This window comes from Elgaria multicarinata, chromosome 5 (genome assembly GCF_023053635.1).
Source record: "Elgaria multicarinata webbii isolate HBS135686 ecotype San Diego chromosome 5, rElgMul1.1.pri, whole genome shotgun sequence".
NCBI lineage: Eukaryota > Metazoa > Chordata > Lepidosauria > Squamata > Anguidae > Elgaria > Elgaria multicarinata.
In genome coordinates this window covers 107,234,091-107,254,716 of record NC_086175.1, presented here as the reverse complement: position 1 = coordinate 107,254,716, position 20,626 = coordinate 107,234,091, and the positions used below count along the sequence as shown (strand labels likewise).

General features: G+C 41.2%; 1 protein-coding gene across 1 annotated transcript in view; it reads left to right on the top strand.

The window, feature by feature from the left end:
- Positions 1 to 20,626, top strand: part of NBEA (neurobeachin) — a 459,425-nt gene that overhangs the window by 178,209 nt on the left and 260,590 nt on the right. Inside the window, exon 34 of the mRNA XM_063126967.1 lies at positions 13,071 to 13,132. Coding sequence (XP_062983037.1) covers positions 13,071 to 13,132 — 62 coding nt within the window. The remainder of the gene's footprint in view (positions 1 to 13,070; positions 13,133 to 20,626) is intronic.

Here is a 20,626-nt window from a genome sequence, read left to right as displayed (position 1 = left end):
AATTCATTGCCACCGGAGCAGTTAATGAAGTAACTTTACACATCTTCTAAGCTTTCTGATTACCTCAGTTTTCAAGGGGCTTTGTTTGTTGGTAATAGACATGAAAAGTAGTCCTTCTAGGCTGGAGCACTAGTAGCCATAATTAATAACATAACTCACTGACAGAAGGGGAGAACTTGCATAACCCCTTTTTGGGAACAATTTACTACTGGAAGCCACAGTCCCAAAACAGCTTCCTGTGTGTGATGTCAGAACAAGGGCACTTAAGTCTGATTCCATGATTTTTTTCCCTATTGGCTAGAACACCCCAATAGCAAAAATCATGGCTAAAAAAGAAAAGAAAAAAGCACTTTTACGTCCCAGACTTTTTTTGTTCTCTAGAAAGAAAACTATGAATGCACACTTAAATATGCTTCCCAGAATCAGTTTTGATTAGAATTTTTTTACCCCAATCTGTAAACATTGACTGGGACAAAAATAACCAGCCATGCAAACATAAGTGGATTTCATGGGATACTTTGGATAAGTTTGGAGGTCACTTTAATTCACAGTAGCTTAATAAACTATGGACAGTAGCTTATTTTTTTAAATAGGCCATGATGCCCCTTCACACGAATGGGCTAATAAGCTACTGTTTGTAGCTCATTAAACTATTGTGTGTGATTTGACTTATTCCCCACCCTTGTCCCACTGCAGTCCCATGCCCAAGCATTCTGGTATCCCATTTTCCCTTGCAGTGTTTAAGCCTCCCCATGAAGCATGCAGTATCCCATTTCAGCTGTTCCCAGTACCGCAGTAGCACTCCTTCACACATTCGCTAAAGTGTAGTTGCACATTTAACCCATAGAGGCTACTGCGCTAGTCAATTTCAGCTATACATAAAACCACAGTAGCAGTGTTCCTACTATACACAGAACAGCAAAAAAGAACAGAGTGGAAGCAATGATTTGGACCACTTTTGCTGTGCAACTCTATAGGCAAGCAAATTAACCCACGATGCCTGACAGATGACAAGATAAGCCATGATGGGTTAAATAACCCTTACTGCAGACTATGGGTTATTCAGGGCAAATAAACCATTGTGGATTAAAAAAATCCTGAAAGATATCATGATAAACCACTATGAGTTAAATAAACCATTGTGGTTTATTTAACCCATCATCGGTTAGCATGTCATCAATACCCAATCAGAATGTCCTGGATTCTTTTCTGCTTACAGAAAGAAAATGATAAATGGTAGGTAGCTAAAATTCGGGGACATTGTTTACTATTATGCAGATGACTAAATTATAAGTCTACTTTGCTATAAATTCTACAGTGAAAAAATGCACCTGAATAAAATTTTAATCCATACCTGTCAGTTGGGTTAAAGAAATCCACAAATTAAATCTGATGACAAATTTCACAGCAGAGATATATTTATCACTTGCATATGCTAATTCCTTCTTGAGCAGAAACAAGATGTGAATTCTACTTATCGTGTGTATTCTACATAGTTTAAAGGGTTTGTTTTGATTCATAACTTCTGCAGGGTTTTTCTTTGTCTTACTTGATACTGATATTAGAGATGTCTGCTGAAATGGCATACCTGAATGTGGCTGTTCAGCTTCTGTACCCTCTAGAATATGGAATACTTCCTATATGGAACATCTTGTTTAGTTAAATGTACCTGAAGAGGTGCCACATTACATTAAGTATGCCAACGGTCTGGTTCAGGGAATGATTGAATGTGAATGATGAAAGGTTAAAGAGATGTTCACAATAGACATTTACATGCTTGCGTTCCAGTGGAAGCAGTGCTCAGGGTCTTGACAATTTCCATGCTGTTTGGCAGAAGATACTGTTTGACAGGAGAGAGAGGGATATGTTACACAGGAGGAACTAAAGAGCAGTTGGTAAGGCAGGATTTTTTTTGTCATTTTGGCCACAGCACAATCTGCTTTGAGCATCTGCCCTGGTCCAGTTAGAGACAGAAAAGTTTCTGCCTGCAGTGCATGGTATCAAACCTCAATGATCTATTATAATGCATTAGCAGCTGGTTCTTGCATAATCAAAATTATATTAAATTTCAAAGGTAATGTGTATTCGTTAGATAATGTTTTTATTTCAAATCACTATGATATTTAAAATTAACCTCAAAACGTCGCTTTAGAAGTGTTATCCAATGCAGGTAGAAATAGTAGTCTCAAGCTGATATTAGGAAATGTGTTCAAACATCTTTGGAGGAAAAGAAAACCTTTGAAGAACCCCATTACCAGTGAACAAATGGGACACATTAATATGACATTTATTTTGTATCAGATGTTAATGGCTTGGATGATTTCTATTCTAGTCTGGGTCTGTCCAATTCATGACCAGGCTACATTTTTAATACAGATATGCTAACAAAGATGACAATTTTTAAAGATTGGAACATTTGTCAGGAATTAATAAATGGTGAAATTATAAGAACAGAAGAGCTTTGAAACAAGTCCTACCCTTTACAATTATGTGGAAATATGGTTGTAAAATTTTAAGAAAAGAACACTATATAGGGTAATAACACTGACTGAAATCTAAGTTTTGTGTAAATGTTATATGAGTATGGAATTAGAAAGTGAAATTCAACAATATCAATGAGTAGAAAATATTTCTAGATGTACTTCCTTTAGGGCTGAATTACTCCCCAGAAGAGCCCTTCATTGTGCTAGAACAGAGAAAGACTAAAGTCACAGTACAGAAAAGGAGAGTTATTATAAATATTCCCTTAGGTAATTATGGAATTAGTATGCAGGTCTTTTTATGACATGAGGTCTGTGAGACTTATACAGACCACTTTGACCCACTCTGAGTGAGAAGTGTGCAGAGATATCATTTATGGGCCATGGAATTTCTAGCTCAATTTTTTTTATCTCACTCCTAAAAAAGTCACATGCATTGTGGACTAATGGAATTGTGCTGCATGAAATTGTGCTTATTGAAAGGCAACTATCTCCTGGACATGGCTTTAGTGAAATAGTGGATAACATCACAGTACAAAGGACACATGAATAGCTAAATATGCTGACAAATATATTCTGCTTAACAATTGGAGAACTGTAGAGCTGAAGGAGATTCTAGGAAATCCAGATCATAGGAGATCTCCAACAGATGGGTGTCCATCCTCTGCTTGACAATCTCCAGCTAGAGAAAGCTACAACCCCATAAGATAATTAGTTCCATTATCAACCAGCTACTATTAAATGGTTTCTCCTAATGACAAACCAAAAACTACCCTCATGTAATTTAAGCCCATTATATCTGCTCCTGCTCTCTGGGGCAGCAATGAACAAGTCTTTGCTCTCTTCTATGTGACAGCTCTTGAAGTATTTGAAGACCCACCCCTCATTCTTCTCTTCTCCAGGCTAAATACTCTGACAAAAGACAAAGTCTGAAATGATGACATCATCCAAGGAGACAATCCCAATAATGCTATGAAGAGCTCCATCAGGACCTCTTCAAATTAAGACCCAAATGGGTTAAAACAATTCAAGAATAGTTCTTGGTGGTCACAGTAAGACGTTCACTGAATATATGAATTCAGTGTGGTATGGTCAGGAATGACTCTCAGGAGTAGCAAGGGATAATGGACACTCCACCAGTTTTTTCTTGCTCCCCCATAATATATTAAGTCCTATATGGCTTCAATTAAATATTTTATTCCCTAATAATAGTCTGTTAACCTATTGCTTACCAAGACTAGTTTTTCTGGCCCTGGGTTTGTATTAAAAAGGTGAACCCATTGCAGAAAATGATCAGAAAATAAAATGTACTAACATGATATATGTAAATCTGTGCCTTCTCCAGAACTGGGACACTCTGTGCAATTCTAACTATCTGATCTTCAATACTATAGAACTAGAAAAGTTATAGGGAAGGAGAACAATAATGATCAGAGATGTGGGCCTTAGCTAGACCTAAGGTTTATCCCGGGATTGTCCCGGGGTCATCCCTGTTCATGTAAATGACACACAGGGGATCCCAGGAGCAGGCAGGGACGATCCAGGGACGATCTCTGGATAAACCTTAGGTCTAGCTAAGGCCGTGGAGCAGATATAAGCTGCAATCCTATGCTCACTTATCCGGGAGAAAGGCCCACTGAACACAGCAGGGCTTACTTCTGCACTGACAGGTATATAGTTGTACTTAAAAGATTTGTAATTTTTATTTAAAGACCAAGGTGTGTGTGTGTGTGTGAGAGAGAGAGAGAGAGAGAGAGATTAACAAAACTATGGAGTTTCTCAATGAAAATGATTGGTGGTAGATAAGGAACAAACACAAATAATGTATTTACACAATACTTACTTGGTGCATGGAATTATCACAGACTTTTGTGATAGCCACTACAGCATGCATTGTTTATTTTTTAAGGATTCTACAAAATCATGGGCAATACCTACCCAACAGGATAAGGAAATAAAGGGCTCATCTACACCATGCAGGATATTCCACTATGAAAGCAGTATATAAAAGGCAGGAGCCACACTACTGCTTTATAGTGATATTGAAGTGCACTGACAAATGTTGGGGCGCATGACACTTACTATATACCACTTTCATACCACTTTCAGAGTGTTATATCCTGCTTGGTGTAGTTGTGTCATGGGCCCCAACAGTTGTTGGTGCACTTCAATACCACTATAAAGCAGTAGTGTGGCTCCTGCCTTTTATATTCCACTTCCATAGTGGAATGTCCTGATTGGTGTAGATGAGCCCAAGACTATCCTTTTTTCTTGCCAAAGGGAATTTCTGAAATGTTTGATGAAATTTCAGCTTTTTTTGCCAGGGATGGGAAGGGAGAGGATGAGGTACCAACCATTTTTCATCTTAAAATAGTCCCCTTTACTTTGCTTCTCTGCTCTTTGCTATTGGATGCTCCTGAATATGGAATCGAAACTGGTGAGCTCTACTGTCATTGTGCTAGTATAATAAAATGTTTAAAGGTAAAATTAAGTATGAGAATTATTCATATTAACAGAAAGGGTTGGAACAGTTATCCCCTTATGATACCTCAATCCTCATCATCATTTCTGCTCCTTTAGTGAACAAAGATGCATCCATCTCATCCTGAATGCTAATATGTACATTGTAGGCACAGGATATTGGAGAAAGAACCATGCCAATATACTGTATTACTTCAGTTTTTTAAACCAATCTTACAAACACTTTTTTCTATCTAAACATTTTTTTTTCAAATAAATCAGGAACCATTATAAGTCAGTAACAATTTGTAAAAAGGTTTGTACTAATTACTGTATTCTAAAATCAGCTATTATCACCAGTAATTATCCTATTGCACCAGTCAAATGGAATTATTTTTTCACTTCCACATATCAGCCCCCATGAGGTGGCACAAATGCTGCCAAGGTAATAAGAGTATACATGAAAATGTCAGCTCTTCTTGCTTCTCGGCATCCATTCTTATAAAAGCACCACCACCTTTTCTGGCCAAGGCTTTGCGTAAGGTCTATTTGTCAGAATATACCAATGATACAATAATAAGACAGCAAGGTCAAAAGTGTACATATGCATGCACATGCACGTGCACAACAGTAAAGTAAATTTCTAACCAATTCAGCTCCCTACCTTTTCAGTCTCTTTTACTTAGTCCTCTTTGATATGTGAAATGGGTGTGTGTGTGTGTGTGACCTGGGCAGTAGACATGATTGCTTCTTAGCAGCTTCTACTTGGATGCAGAGTGCAGACTCCTTTGTTTTCTGAGGACCTCAGGATAATGAAGTTCCTGAGAGAAAGACTCAGGATGAGTCTGACCAAAGACAAGTTAGAGCCCTTTTAAGGCCTAGTTCATGGTGGAACTAGGGAAGTGAAGATGCTGTTCTTCTCTGCCACCATTGTGTCAGCACACTATCATGCCATGGGATTATTTCAAGTTGTTAAGGGGCTATAGACCTCCAGGGGGGTGAGGGGAAGCCCCAGCAACCCACTGTGATGACTTTGCAAAACACTTTGCTGATACCACTCAAATGCTCTGATTTGGTCTCCACATTGAGAGCAGACTTTAGTGTGGTGACTGAGGCAGCCACTAGTGATGAGTTCCATGATATTCAGCTTGAGGATGTGGACAAATTGCTTGGAAGTGTGAGACCAACTGTTTGCTGGATGTGTGTCTATCCTTGCTAATAAGAGTTGCTGGAGGGCCACCTACTAATTGGATGGTGGAGATTCTAAACACTTCCTTGGAGGATTGTTGTGTTTCAGCTCTTCCAAAATAAGGAGCTTTTGTAAGACCATTATTAAGGGAACTGTCTTTGGAGTAAGATCTGAGAATGAGTGGTGTCAACAGAAGTCCAGACTTCCTTTGATGAAATTGATTGTTTGGATTCTTTCCAGTCTGGTTCAGGCCTGGTTTAGTCACCTACGCCAAGAACTGGACAAGGGGGAGTTTATACCTATTAGTTCTGTTGGATCTTTTGGTGGCATTAGAAAGCATCCACAATGACATTCTTCTGGGATAAGAACAGAAGAAGAGCCATGCTGGATCAGACAAGGATCCATCTAGTCCAACATGTTTCCAGAGGCAGGCAAAAACGTTTTTGTTCTGGCAGGCTTTTGGGGAATAGTCTGCATCTCTGTTTATGCGTTGGGTTTTTTATTGTCATTTGTTTTTTAAACGTTTTAGTATTACAGCAGGTTTAATTATATTTTTATTTTTTGTATATTTCTATTAATATGTTTTAATTGTATATATTTAATTTTTAAAAGCCACCTTGAGAACCAGTATTGGGGAAAAGGCAGGATACAATAATAATAATAATAATAATAATAATAATAATAATAATAATAATGATGATGATGATGATGATGATAATAATAATACAACTACTACAACAACAGCATTCTGTTCACACAGTGGCAACCAGCTGTCTGTGGGAAACCCACAAGTAGGACATGAGTTCAAGTGAATCCCCCAACTCCACTCATGTTTTCCAGAACCTGGTATACGTAGGCATACTGCCTCTGATACTGGAGGTAATACATGGGATCCATTTTACACTTGTTCCAGACCTTTTGGGTTGAATGTTCCCTGAAGGTGGTGCAACAGGTCTATTGCTAGGCTCAGTGGCCATTGGCTTTTGTGGTTCCTCAAAGCGCTATTTTGTCTCCTGAACTTTTAACATCTACATGAACCTGCTGGGGGAGGCTTTCTGTAGTTTTGGGATCTGGTCTTCCCACTGTGTTGAGGATATGAGGATACCCAGTTTTACCTCTCTTCTTCAACTGATGTCAAGGTGGCTGGTGAAGTCCTGCAGCACTGTCTTGACACAATGATGAAATGAATGTAGACTAACAAACTGAAGTTCAAAATGAGGACACTGTTGGACAATCCAATCTGGGATTGAAGGTTTTGCTTGTCCTGGAGGGGCTGCACTCCCTCTGAACAACCATTTTCATAGCATGGAGTTACCTCTGGAGGTAGCATTGCTTCTGGAGGCTCAAGTGGCTTGTGTGCCAGCTGGACTAATGCTAGGAGAACGTTGATCTGGTTACAATCTATACTTTAATCCCCAGTTGGTGGTGAAAATGCAGCGGTCTGCCATGTCCGTTATAGACCATATAAAACCAGTATTAAGCCAATTAAACTTGGACCAATTTAAGTTGCTGAACTAAACAGTTTGGGGTCAGGATAACTGAAGAATCGCCTCTTGCTGTTATGAGTCTGCCTGAAACTTGCAATCTTCATCGGAGGTGCTGTTATATGTCCTGCCCCAAAAAGAGCCTAGGTGTAGGGACTGGGTCCAGCACCTCTGCAGATGCACCCCAAGAAGAAATGGGAACCAATTCTGAGTCAGACAGGGAGGGGAACGGGGGACGCCTTTGTGAGGCACCAAAATTGCAGGAAAAGATGTGTAAGAATAGCAGTGACAGAGAGGAGGGTGCCCAGCTGCAGCCTAATCACCTGGATGACAGCCAGCCAGGGCCCTTTGAACTCATGGGAATGCAGAATCCTAATGAGAAGGAGGGGCTGGATGTAAGGGAACATAAGAAGAGCCATTCCGGATCAGACCAAGGGTCCATCTAGTCCAGCACCCTGTTCACACAGTGGTCAACCAGCTGTCGACCAGAGAGAAGGTAGAAGCAATGCAGGGTCCTGAGGCTTTCTGAGAGGCTTGGAGCTGGGGAGGCAACCCCCTGGGAAGATCCAGCTTGCGTGCGGGACTTAATAGCCCTCTCAGGCCTTTGCTAGACCACGGGTTAGCGCTCACCCCTGTGCGTCCAGATGACGTACAAGGGATCCCGGGCTCAGACAGGGGTCCCCCCCCTGGCCCCGGGATAACGGGCACCACTTTTGGCGTGTAGTCCATTCTGCCGCTTTTCCCGGCTACCGCAATTACTTGCGAGTAGCCTGGAAAAGCGGCGGATGGGGTGCAGCACTCCACAGGAGCACTGCGGCCATCAGGGCAGGGTGGGGAGATCGGGGCGGGGGGGAGTCATTAAAAAAAAAAAAAAACTAAGCGCACAAGTGTTCGTGCACATCCGGCCCTTTAATTGGAAAAAAAAATGGCACACATGACAGGGCTTTCCTTTAGCCCGTTGCGTCTGACGTGTGGATTGGAGCGACATCCCGTGGTAGCTGCACCGCGGGCTCGCCCATCCTCCCGCACAGATTACCAGGTAGGTCTAGCAAAGGCCTCAGCTTGCGAAGGGATGTTCACAGCAACTTGCAGCAGTTTTGTCACAACTCTTTCTCTCATAGTGTTGTATCCCGAGATAGTTACCTGTAGCTGATGTAGTGCTGTATTGTGCAAAACCAGTTAGTGAAGTCTGCTCCTAATTGCATGTGAATTTCATCTGTACGTATCCTGTGACATATATAAACCGCAAAATCATTGATGGAATATCATCATATCATTCTTCCTGCATTATTGGGTGCTGTTTTACTTTTTCCTACCACTCTACCTTGCCTTTACTCATGGGCACTACCAGATTTCAGGAAGCTCCAGGTGAGGGGATTTCCAAGGGGTGGCAACAATGGCTGCCCCAATGTTTTTACCTTTGTTGTGCAGAAGGTTAATTCTTGTTTCTCCTTCTCTGCCTTCCACACACCCCACCTGCTTTTTTCTTTCTTTCTACCTTACCTAGGCAGTGGTGGTGCCATTCTCCTTTCTCCCTGTCTGGCTGGCATGCATGCTGGCAGGTTGGCAGGATTACTACCGCCCATTGGAACATGCTGCAAACTGCTGTGCCAGCATATTCCAAGGCTGTAGCCGCACTCCCTTTTAATGTAAACAGTTTTCTGCAGAGCAAGAGTGGCATCAACCATAGCCAATCAAGCACAGATTTTTGGAGTGGGTGGTCAATGCAGACACTGGAATTTTGGCCCACCCCCTTGCTGTTCCAGGGCTCTCATCGGTTACACACCCCAAGGGTTCGCCAAGGCTGCTGCCATACTTATTCTGGAGAAAATTGTTTAAATTAAAAAGACACTCTGCTCTTGATACAGCACTTCTCTTGTTAGCACACTTTGGCTTGCCAGTGCTGCCTCTTCTCCAAGATATAGAGATCTTTGTACAGCAAGCTGACAAGTCTGTAGATTATCTATAATAATTCCCCTATTCTTTCTAAACTTGCTGGTGCAGCCAGGAGATGCCATCAGCAGTCTGAGGAGGATTTTGTTTGAGAGGCTGTGGCCTTTTCTCTGTGACCTTCTATGTTTTTATCTGCAAATGTCCCATCCCCCTAGGAAAAAAGCAGTAAGGAAAAGGTTCTCACAACGCAGAGTTAAGGGTCACCATGGCATTAGCAGGCAATGAGCCTCTGCTACCCACTATTTGTACAGAGCATCCTTCAGCTTTCACTATATTGCCTAGCAACCACAAATTCTGCAGGCTCCTTAGAACATGTTTATATGTGAAAATACCCTCCTAACACAAGCGGCCTGTTTACATGAACATGGGGCTTTGCACAAGGTGGCAGCGGGTTGGGAGAGATTGCATGGCAAGGAGGATGGAATGCAAAGTGTCCAAGATTGGAGAAGAGCTGGGTCTTGTAGTAGTAGATATGATCCTGCTAATTATGGGTGATTTTACTGTACTGCCTTCTGTTTAGCTCTGTATTTGTCAGATGTCTAATAGTTGATGTGGTTTGCAGGTGATAAGTGTCCCATTAATCTTTTTGAAACTCTAGCACTTGAGCATGAGAAAAGCTGATCAATTACAGCAATTGTCTCCTTAAATGAGATTTTTACATCTACCTCTTATTTCATTAATTAACTGTCTGCTTGTAAATCTGATAGAGTGGAATGCTAGTACCTTCTTACAGCTTGTCCTGTCTTATTGTACAATAAGATGGGGTTGTTAGCAAAATGGGCACAAAAGGGTATTTATCCATTACCTGCAATAAATATACGTATTATTGTGTAGGAGCACTTTTGTCTCCGATGGCTCTTTGTTCATGCCTATTTGAATCAGTTTGTTTCTTCAGCATACCTATTGAAACTAGCGCTACAAGCAAGGAATTTATTTCATTTCCAGAAAAATATACATGTATTTTTCATACCATCATTCTAAATAACATTCAGTTCAGTTCTAGCTTTGCAACTGATTCTGTTTTAAGTTTAAATTTAGCTTGCCCTTAAATACAGTGCTTGTAATAAGCAAGCCAAACATTATTTTAAATGCAACTGGGATATTAAAGTAGCACTGCTTTTCTCTCTCTAAGGAAACCTGCTGTTCAGAAATAGCAAATGCATTTTGGCATCTTTTTAAGGTTATCTATCATCCAATTAAATTGTACATTTAGAGATGTTGGTAAAGTTCTCCAGGCTCACATCCAGATACAAGCTTTGGGGACTTATTCTCCTCACGGAAGATACAAGCATTGTAAACCCTCAAATTCTTCTCCTGCTCAGAGTAAAATCTAAGCCAGAGGAGATTTCCTGATTTACTTGCTTTCCCTTTAATATTTAGTCTTCAGACAGAGTACATATCAGATCTTAAACTGATAAGTATCAGTATAAGTGCAGAGTGGGTTCTTATCTATTGGAGGACTATTACCCTCTGTTTCCCCACCCCATCTTAAAGCCACCAAATGACAGCTTTCAACAGCAAAAGTGTCGAAATCAGTCAGAGATTGGAGAGGATTGCAACTCCGGCTGACATTGACAGCTGCACCTGTGAAAACTGCTGTGGGGTGGGTGGAGAGAAGCGTTTTGCCCACCAAGAACTATCTTGCCTCAATTGTCCTCTAGCAGGAAGGGTCACTTACTCCCCTCCCTTCCCTTCCCACCCCCACCCACCAGCAGTATTAACATGTGCAACTTGTTTAGTTTGAATGCTTTGTGTGGCTCTCATATGACAGTCAAGAATCTGAGAGGTTTGTAAGAGATACCTGACTTTCAAATGAACTGGGAGGGTCAAATCTGTATTGATTCAGAAATGAGCTGAGCCATTTCCCGGTTGCTTTTCCAGGAGTGGGGTGTCTGAATGGCTCAGTTTATTTCTGAGACACTCTACAAGGCATCTCTAATTAGATTGATTTAAGAAATACATGTTAAATCTCACTGACTATTGGAAACATAACAGGGAAGTGCTGCCTTTTGCTTACTATAAATAGATATATGTTTTTTATTTGAGGAAGGGAAAATGTGAATGTAACTGTGGGCTCTGGGGGATTTTCCTGCTGATATGGCTGGTGCTCCTGTCGAAGCCCAGGTCGCTCTGTGGAATGCAGAGATGACTCGGGAGGTTGACATGATCGTGCCCAAGCGTCCTCTCCCTCTGAGCAGAGCCCGGTCAGCTCCTTGGTATACACCTGAGCTGAGCGCAATGAAGCAAGAGGGGAGACGGCTAGAACGCAGGTGGAGGAAAACTCCTGCTGGGTCTGATCGAACACGGGTTAGAGCTCACTATCGAGCCTACTCTGTGGCGGTGAGGGTGGCAAAGAGGCAGTTCTTTTCCACCAGCATTGCGTCTTCTCAGTGTCGTCCGGCGGAGCTTTTCCGGGTGGTTCGCGGCCTGTTACACTCTGGGCCAGGGCGAGAGATGGTGGAACCCTCGGTAGCACGCTGTGACGAGTTTGCACGGCACTTTGAAGATAAAGTTGCTCAGATTCGCCATGAATTGGACACCACACTTAATGCAGCACCATTAGTAGAGGCGTTCAGAGCGCTGTCCGGCTCAGTGTTATTGGATGAGTTTCAGTTATTGAGGCCCGAGGATGTGGACAAGGTGCTTGACCAAGTCTGGTCGACCACCTGTGTGCTTGACCCTTGCCCCTCGTGGCTCATTACATCAAGTAAGGAGGGGATCGCCGGCTGGGTCCAGGAGGTTGTAAATGCCTCCTTGAGAGAGGGAGTGGTGCCAGCCTCTTTAAAAGAGGTGGTAATTAGACCACTAATGAAGAAGCCTAATCTGGACCTAATCTGGATGTTAACAACTACAGGCCGGTGGCTAATATCCCTTTCCTGGGCAAGGTGCTTGAGCGGGTGGTTGCAGGACAATTCCAGGCACTCTTGAATGAAACGGATTATCTAGATCCATTTCAATCGGGTTTCAGGCCTGGTTTTGGAACGGAAACTGCCTTGGTCGCCCTGTGGGATGACCTCTGTCGGGAGAGAGACAGGGGGAGTGCGACCCTGTTGGTTCTCCTGGACCTCTCAGCGGCCTTCGATACCATTGACCATGATATCCTTCTGGATAGGTTGTCTGAGCTGGGAGTTGGAGGTACTGCGCTGCAGTGGTTCCACTCCTACAACAGTTGTATGGAAAAGGGAATTTCAGCAGGTGTCATTTGCATGCATGTAGCACCTGGTGAAATCCCCTCTTCATTTCAATAGTTAAAGCTGCAGGAGCCCTTCCTTCTTGACCAGATACAAAAGAGGGCAGGGTTCTTGCAGCTTTAAATGTTGTGATAAAGCAGGAATTTCACCAGGTGCTGCATGCATACAAATGACACCTGCTGAAATTCCCTTTTCTATGCAACTGTTAAAGATATAGGAGCCTTGTCCTCCTTTTCAGATGGTCACCCTGGGGGGAAATGAAGCTAAATAGTTCTGTGTTACAGAATTAACCTTTTTTTCATCTTTATCACAGGCCTAGTTTGCATGAAGTCCAGCACCTCAGTGGTTGAACTCGTTATGCTTCTTTGTTCCCAGGTAAGATGATTCCTTGGTTTAACAATAATGCTACTTGATTTATTTTAAGTGAAATGAAATGATTAAGCAAGGGCCTACAAACATTTACTGCTTGATACTGTGTCCTGTTGTATAGCTACAGAGCTGGCATAGCAAAATGCAGTATAATCTTTTGCATGCTAACATTTTTGAAGAGGGTGACCTTTTTTTCTCTTTACATAAAGATATTTATTTATTTATTATTGCATTTTTATACCGCCCAATAGCCGAAGCATACATACAGGTCCCCCTCCCATATTATGCTTATGACCTTTACATTATGTTCTATTATGCAATGATAAATTAAAACAGAAGTAGTAAGTGGATCAACTAAAAAGCTACTAATTCTGATCTTAAATGCATATGGTGCATCATTGTAAAATCTTGTTAGCAGGCTGTTGAATAATTTTGCTTGCTCTTGTATATTTCTCTTTGGCAGTATTGCTTGTACATAACATTTTGCAAGCCAGTAAGTGTTTGGTGTGACATCTGAAAATGCATGATATTGATAAATTAACTTAATATGAGATATGGTAGACAATTGGGAGCCATGTAATTAGGCTATAATGCAGGATACACAGAAAGGGTAGAGATGTTCAAGGTATATTCCTGTGGGATGGCTATAACACATGCCCAAGTTAAGGGACAATCTAAACAGAAATTGAGATGTGAGATTTAGTTTTAGTTTTAACTGATAATATATCTGAATCTAAGCATTTCTGTAAAATCTTTAGGATAAACTGTCCTGTGATCGCTCTCTAATCCAATAAGCATATAAATTTCTCCTGTAAATATTAATCAACAACTTGCCCTTCTGTGATATTGTTTTTCAAGAATACATATATTCTAAAGATCAAATTTGCCCATATAAAGTGGCGTTTAAGTAGATATACCTATGATCAGAATGAATTAACCTTAAGATGTATACTTGCTTTTAGGTTAGGTAAATTTAGCTGTGTCTGTTTTTTTGTCAGCTTTGAATAAATAAATTGTGCCATCAAATGGCTTAACCGTTTCAATTTTGACCATAGTTGAAAGTTAATACGAATAATTGTAGCTATTTTCCCTACTTACCTGCTATTTGCTGGTTCATAGGCTGCACTTCTTCAATTTGGATCCCACAAGGAAATAATTGGGCCTTATCAATATCTAGCAGACTAAATATTGGTGAGGTAAAGTCTAAAGAAAAGACATCCGTGGCTGGAATCTTCATTGTGGCTGAGCTTTAAAACATCTTCCGCAGAGAACTTAAAGTGTGTTATCTACTGGTTAAGTCCTTAGTTCATTAAAAATGGCAAAATATCCATTAAGTCCACTCAGTTCTCTAACAGGCTGTTCTCAGGCAGATTCATTGGAGAAGGAATAATTTGCAATACCTTCTTCTGTGCTCTTTGTTTTAACTGCAGTTCACAAGGATAAAGTGGAATGCAGCATTTAGGGTCTAGTGTGTTTTGATGGCCTCATCATCTAATCATAGGTTTAACATTACTCATTTGCTGGCTCCAGGAATTCCTGCCATTAAGGACTCTAGAGATGTAACTTGCCTCAAATATTGATTGTGAGGAAGAGTGCGAAATTTAAGCTCCTTTGCTATTTTTTCTTTTAAGCATCCCAGTGAAGCTATGCAACAAACACAGCTACATTGTATTATTAATTTAAAATGAATCTTATTTTTAGTTAAATTCTTTAAATAATTTTTTTGAATGGCAGTCTTAGGTGGAGTGATAACTAATTCGGTTTTCACTTCACTCCCTTTCCCCCAAATATCAAAACAGATTTTATTTATTTATTTTTTGCAATTTCACAAAGATACCATACTCACAAAAGTAACATACTCACAATGTTAACAATACTCAGAACAGCAGAATTTTAACTCCTTTGATTCTGGAGTTGATACTATATACTCCATAATGTTTCAGAAGATCCTTGGCCTCCTAATTCCTTTTTCTGTTTTGGAAATGCAATGTGAAAAACAAAAAATGTGCATGATATGTTTAGTGGGAAAATATGAATGTTCAGTTCTCATTAGTGGGTATCTCAATGATTTTCAACTCTGCCATAATTTATTCATTAATATCAGAGTGCACAATCTTTTTGGCTTTGAGGGCAGCACCAGGGAAAAGTGAAGGGCACATGTATGTACACATACACATTATTATTATTATTATTATTATTATTATTATTATTATTTATTTATATAGCACCATCAATGTACATGGTGCTGTACAGAGTAAAACAGTAAATAGCAAGACTCTGCCGCATAGGCTTACAATCTAATAAAATCCTAGTAAAACAATAAGGAGGGGAAGAGAATGCAAACAGGTACAGGGTAGGGCAAGCAGGCACAGGGTAGGGTAAAACTAATAGTATAAAGTCTGCACAACATCAAGTTTTAAAAGCTTTAGAAAAAAGAAAAGTTTTTAGTTGAGCTTTAAAAGCTGCGATTAAAGGTTTCCAGTTTTTTTCAGCATTTTTCTCTTTTTTCCTATCACTGACATAATTTGGTGACTTTTGAGGGATCAAATGGATTTAATATAAAATGCAATGCAATTCTTTATTAAAATAGTTCAGGTGGGGATGATCTTCTCTCCAATTGTCTGCCTGGACATGGCTAGGGAACAAGAATGCTTGCACGTATTTACCACAAAACAACTTCCAACAAAAGAAAGATACCAAAAACTAAGCAGACAAGCAGAAAGAAAAAGGACAGGATTCACAAAAATATCTAAAGACAATACCTGTTGTATTAATCATACTTTTTGGTGTAGCTCCTGTGGCAGCAAATATATTAGGTGTACTACTTGGTGGGATTCCACCTCCAGTGGTGGCAGTTCCGACTGTGGTCACTGCTAGGCTTCCAGGAGGAGGTTTCTTCACTGGCACTACTACACTCCTGGAGAGGAAGAAATCCGCATCTACATACATTGCTGAAGCGGTAGTGGGGAGGCTGCTTTTGGAGGCTCACCCCATTCCATCTCATTCCATTCCATCTGTGTAATTTTTTGTTATCCTATTGTGTTCATTTTATCTCACCCTTTTTTATAATGTACACTTTTTATAATGTATTACCACTCCAATATTATAATGAACAACCCAATCCCATCTATTTTTAAACTCCTATCCTTCTTATAATAATGAAAACCCCATTTTATATATTCAATTACATATTAAACATGCCTGTTTATTTTATTTTCTGTTTTCTCAGCCTATCCCTTTTTATAATGAAAACTCCTCCCATCACATCACACCTTATTTTTCCACTCAATTTTTATTTCTATTTCTTTTTACATAATTCCCCCTCCCCTTCCGTAGCTTTTGCTGAGCCCTGTTCTCAGAGCATTCTGGGATGTAAACAGGAACTAAGCATTCTTAGAGCCTCCCAAACACCCAAAATGTATGTTGTAAGGGATTATTGGCAGGGGAGGGTACTTGAGAAGCTGCCACGTAGGCTTTGAGAGGGGGACATTTATTTATTTATACTCTACTTTTCTACAATGGAAATGGCACTCAGAGAGCTTCAGCTAATGGGCAGTGTGGAAATTTACACACAAATACATTAAAAATACAACAATATCAGAATAAAGACACACCCAACACAACAGAACCGCTTACACACCAAAGGCCTGCTTGAATAAAATTTCTGTGCCTGCCGGTAGAAGGACAGCCACTGAGAAGGCCCTGTTTTGTGTCTCCACCAAACAAGCATATAAAGGTGGTGGTGCCGGGAAAAAAGGCATCTTCTGAAGTTCTTAAAACCTGAACTGGCTTTTTATAGGTGAAGAGGGTGTTCCACATAGCCTGGTCCCAACACATATCGGACTTTACAGGGCCATATAGAAGAATTTGGGGGCCTTGCTTTTGGAGGGGTACATGGGCCAACCCCCCCCCCCCAACAGGTCTGGGGCTTTATACATCATAACCAGCACTTTGATGTGCCCAGAAACAGACCGATAGCCAGTGAACCTCTTGTAAAAAGGGAGCCACGTGCTCCCTATAACCAGCTTCAGTCAACAGCCTGGCTTCATCATTTTGGACCAGCTGAAGTTTCCAATTTCTTTTCAAAGGCAGCCCCACACAGAACATGTCACAATAGTACAGTTGAGATGTTACTAATGCATGCATGACTGTGGCTAGATCAGACAACTCTTGGCACCCTATCTGGGCTATGGAAACACACTTTTGGTTCAACGCTGAATTTAGGAGCGTAATCCCTTCAACACAGACTGAGCCCATATTCCCTGATCTGCCTTTTGACTAACCAGGAGCACCTCTTTCTAGTCTGGATTAAGCACCAGTTTGCTTGCCCTCATCCAGTTGACTTTTTGCATTCCTGACTTATATGTTGCCATCGGCGTGTTTGGCACTTTACAAAGTATAAGAGGTCATGTACCTACCCCGAGAAGCTCACAATCCAGAAAACAATCTAAAAGTAGATTGTTGCTGTTTGCTTTATTAGTACTATTATCTTATTTGGATTTCACCCGATAATGAAGCAGTGAGGTACATTATAAAACTGAAATCTACGCAGCAGTGCAATATTTAAATTATAAATGGAATCCCCAACAGAGAATACACATTCGCAACTCAGTCTCTTCCCCCCACTCCTCCACAATCTAAAAGCTTCCCCAGTTTCCCAATACTTTGGAATCTGAATACTTTGCAATCAAAATTAGGGCAACTATTTTTTATGAAACATAGAACATGTCAGCTTGTCCAGATTATGATCATGTGGCTAATCCTGGAAAAAAGCTGGTCCATACATTTTCATATTCAAAATAGTGGATAAATCTGCATAGTTTGCAAAATATTGTGATTGGTTCACATAATACAAGCAGACCATCAGGGCTGCAAGCACAGAAATGCTTCAACTCATTATATGTTTGTTTGTTTGTTTTTAAAAAACCATTAAATATTAAAAAATAGTTGGACAAATTAAGCCCTTTGAAGTCAATTGGTTTCGTTAGGAAAGTTAAGAATGTGTTTAAATTTGTCATATTGGAATTAATAGGATTTAAAAGTACTTAGCTTTGTCTGAATCATGCCTTAGTTGAATGGTTAATTGATGAATCATATTGTTTTATTTATTTATTTATTTATTGCATTTGTATACCGCCCCATAGCCGAAGCTCTCTGGGTGGTTCACATAAGATAAAAATACTTTAAAACAATATACAAAAATTAAAAACCACAAAAACATGCAAAATACACATACATTTAAAACCACTATAACAACTTTACAAACCATGAGCCAAAAAACAGACCCAGGCTCATTACATATTGCTAAATGCCTGGGGAAAGAGAAAAGTCTTGACCTGGCACCAAAAAGATGACAATGTCGGCACCAGGTGGGCCTCGTCAGGGAGATTGTTCCACAGTTGGGGGGCCACCACAGAGAAGGGCCTCTCTCTTGTTGCCACCCTCCGAGCTTCCCTCAGAGTAGGCACCCAGAGTAGGACCTTAGATGTTGAACGTAGTATTTGGGTAGGTTCATGTGGGGAAAGACATTCTGTCAGGTATTCTGGTCCCAAGCCGTGTAAGTCTTTATAGGTTAAAACCAGCACCTTGAATTGGGCTCGGAAACATACAGGCAGCCAGTGCAAGTCTTATATGCTCAAACCTTCTGGATCCGGTTATCAATTTGGCCGCTGCATTTTGCATAAGCTGCAGCTTCCGAACCGTCTTCAAAGGCAGCCCCACGTAGAGAGCATTGCAGTAATCTAATTTGAAGGTTACCAGAGCATAGACAACTGAAGCCAGATAGGGGAGTAGCTGGGTCAACAACCGCAGCTGCTAAAAGGTACTCCATGCCACCGAGGCCACCTGGGCCTCAAGAGACAGAGATGATTTTAGGAGAACCCCCAAGCTATGAACCTGCTCCTTCAGGGGGAGTACAACCTCATCCAGAACAGGTTGAACACCCTCCATCCAGTCAGCAGAACTACCCACTGACAGCATCTCAGTCTTGTCTGGATTGAGTTTCAGTTAATTAGCTCTCATCCAGTCCATTTTTGCAGCCAAGCACTGGTTCAGCACATCTACAGCCTCACCTGATGAAGATGAGAAGTAGAAGTAGAGCTGTACTGATGACAACGCACTCCCAAACTCCGGATGACCACACCCAACGGTTTCATGTCAATATTAAACAGCATGGCGGACAAGACTGATTCCTGTGGAACCCCATACTAGAGAATCCACGGGGCCAAGCAATGTTCCCCAAGCACCACCTTCTGAAGCCAACCAGTCAAGTAGGAACGGAACCACTGCAATGCAGTCCTTCCAACTCCCAACTCAGCCAGTCGTTCCAGAAAGATACCGTGGTTGATGGTATTGAAAGCTGCTGAGAGATCAAGGAGAATCAACAGAGTCACACTCCCCTGACTTTCTCCCGACGTAGGTCATCATATAGGGCAACTAAGGCTGTTTCTGTACCAAAACCAGTTCTGAAACCCGACTGAAATGGATCCAGATAATCAGTTTCATCCAAGAGTGCCTGGAGCTGGCCCGCAACCACCCGCTCAAGGACCTTGCCCAGGAATGGAACATTTGCTACTGGCCTATAGTTATTAAAAATTTCAGGGTCCAGGGAAGATTTCTTCAGGAGTGGTCTCACTACCCCCTCTTTCAGGCGGCCCGGGACCACCCCCTCTCACAAAGAGGCATTAATCACTTCCCTGGCCCAGCCAGTTGTTCCATCCCTGCTAGCTTTTATTAACCAAGAGGTGCAAGGATCCAATACGGAGGTAGTTGCACGAACTTGTCCAAGCACTTTGTCAACGTCCTCGAGCTGCACCAACTGAAACCCATCCAGGAAAAATGGAGAAGACTGTGCTCTGGATACCTCATCTGATTCACCTGCTATAACTCTGGAGTCCAAGTCTTGGCGGATGCAGGAGATTTTAGTCTGGAAGTGCCTAGCAAATAGATTACAGCACACCTCGGAAGGTTCTACAGTGTTGTTGGTGCCAACATGCAATGGCCCCCGGACAACTCTGAAAAGCTCCGCTGGGTGGCAGATTGATGTTTCTATAGTGGCAGCAAAGTATTGGTTTTTTGCTGCCCTCACTGCCCCTGAATACAACTTACCATAGGCACTTACCAGTGTTATATCTTCATATATCAATTTCTATATGAGAGAAAAATAGTTCTGAAGAAAAAGTATACTTTGTTTTAAGTTGATGCATACATGTTGCAGCATGCCTACGCTTAGAAGAAGCATTTCACTTCTTTTCTCACGCATAGGATCATAGTAGTCATCTAGTTCAACCCTCACTGCACTGTGCAAGAACTGCAGTGAAGGATGCAACAACAGTATCCCAGACAGATGGCCATCTAGTGTATCCTTATATCTTTCCAGTAACATAGGGGTGGCTGGTTTTTATGTCATGACAACCCAGGTTTCTTAAATCTCTACATTGTCCATGTGTGAGTGTGCTAGTGGACACTGCCCAATCACTCCCACTCCCAGCGAGAGTTGTT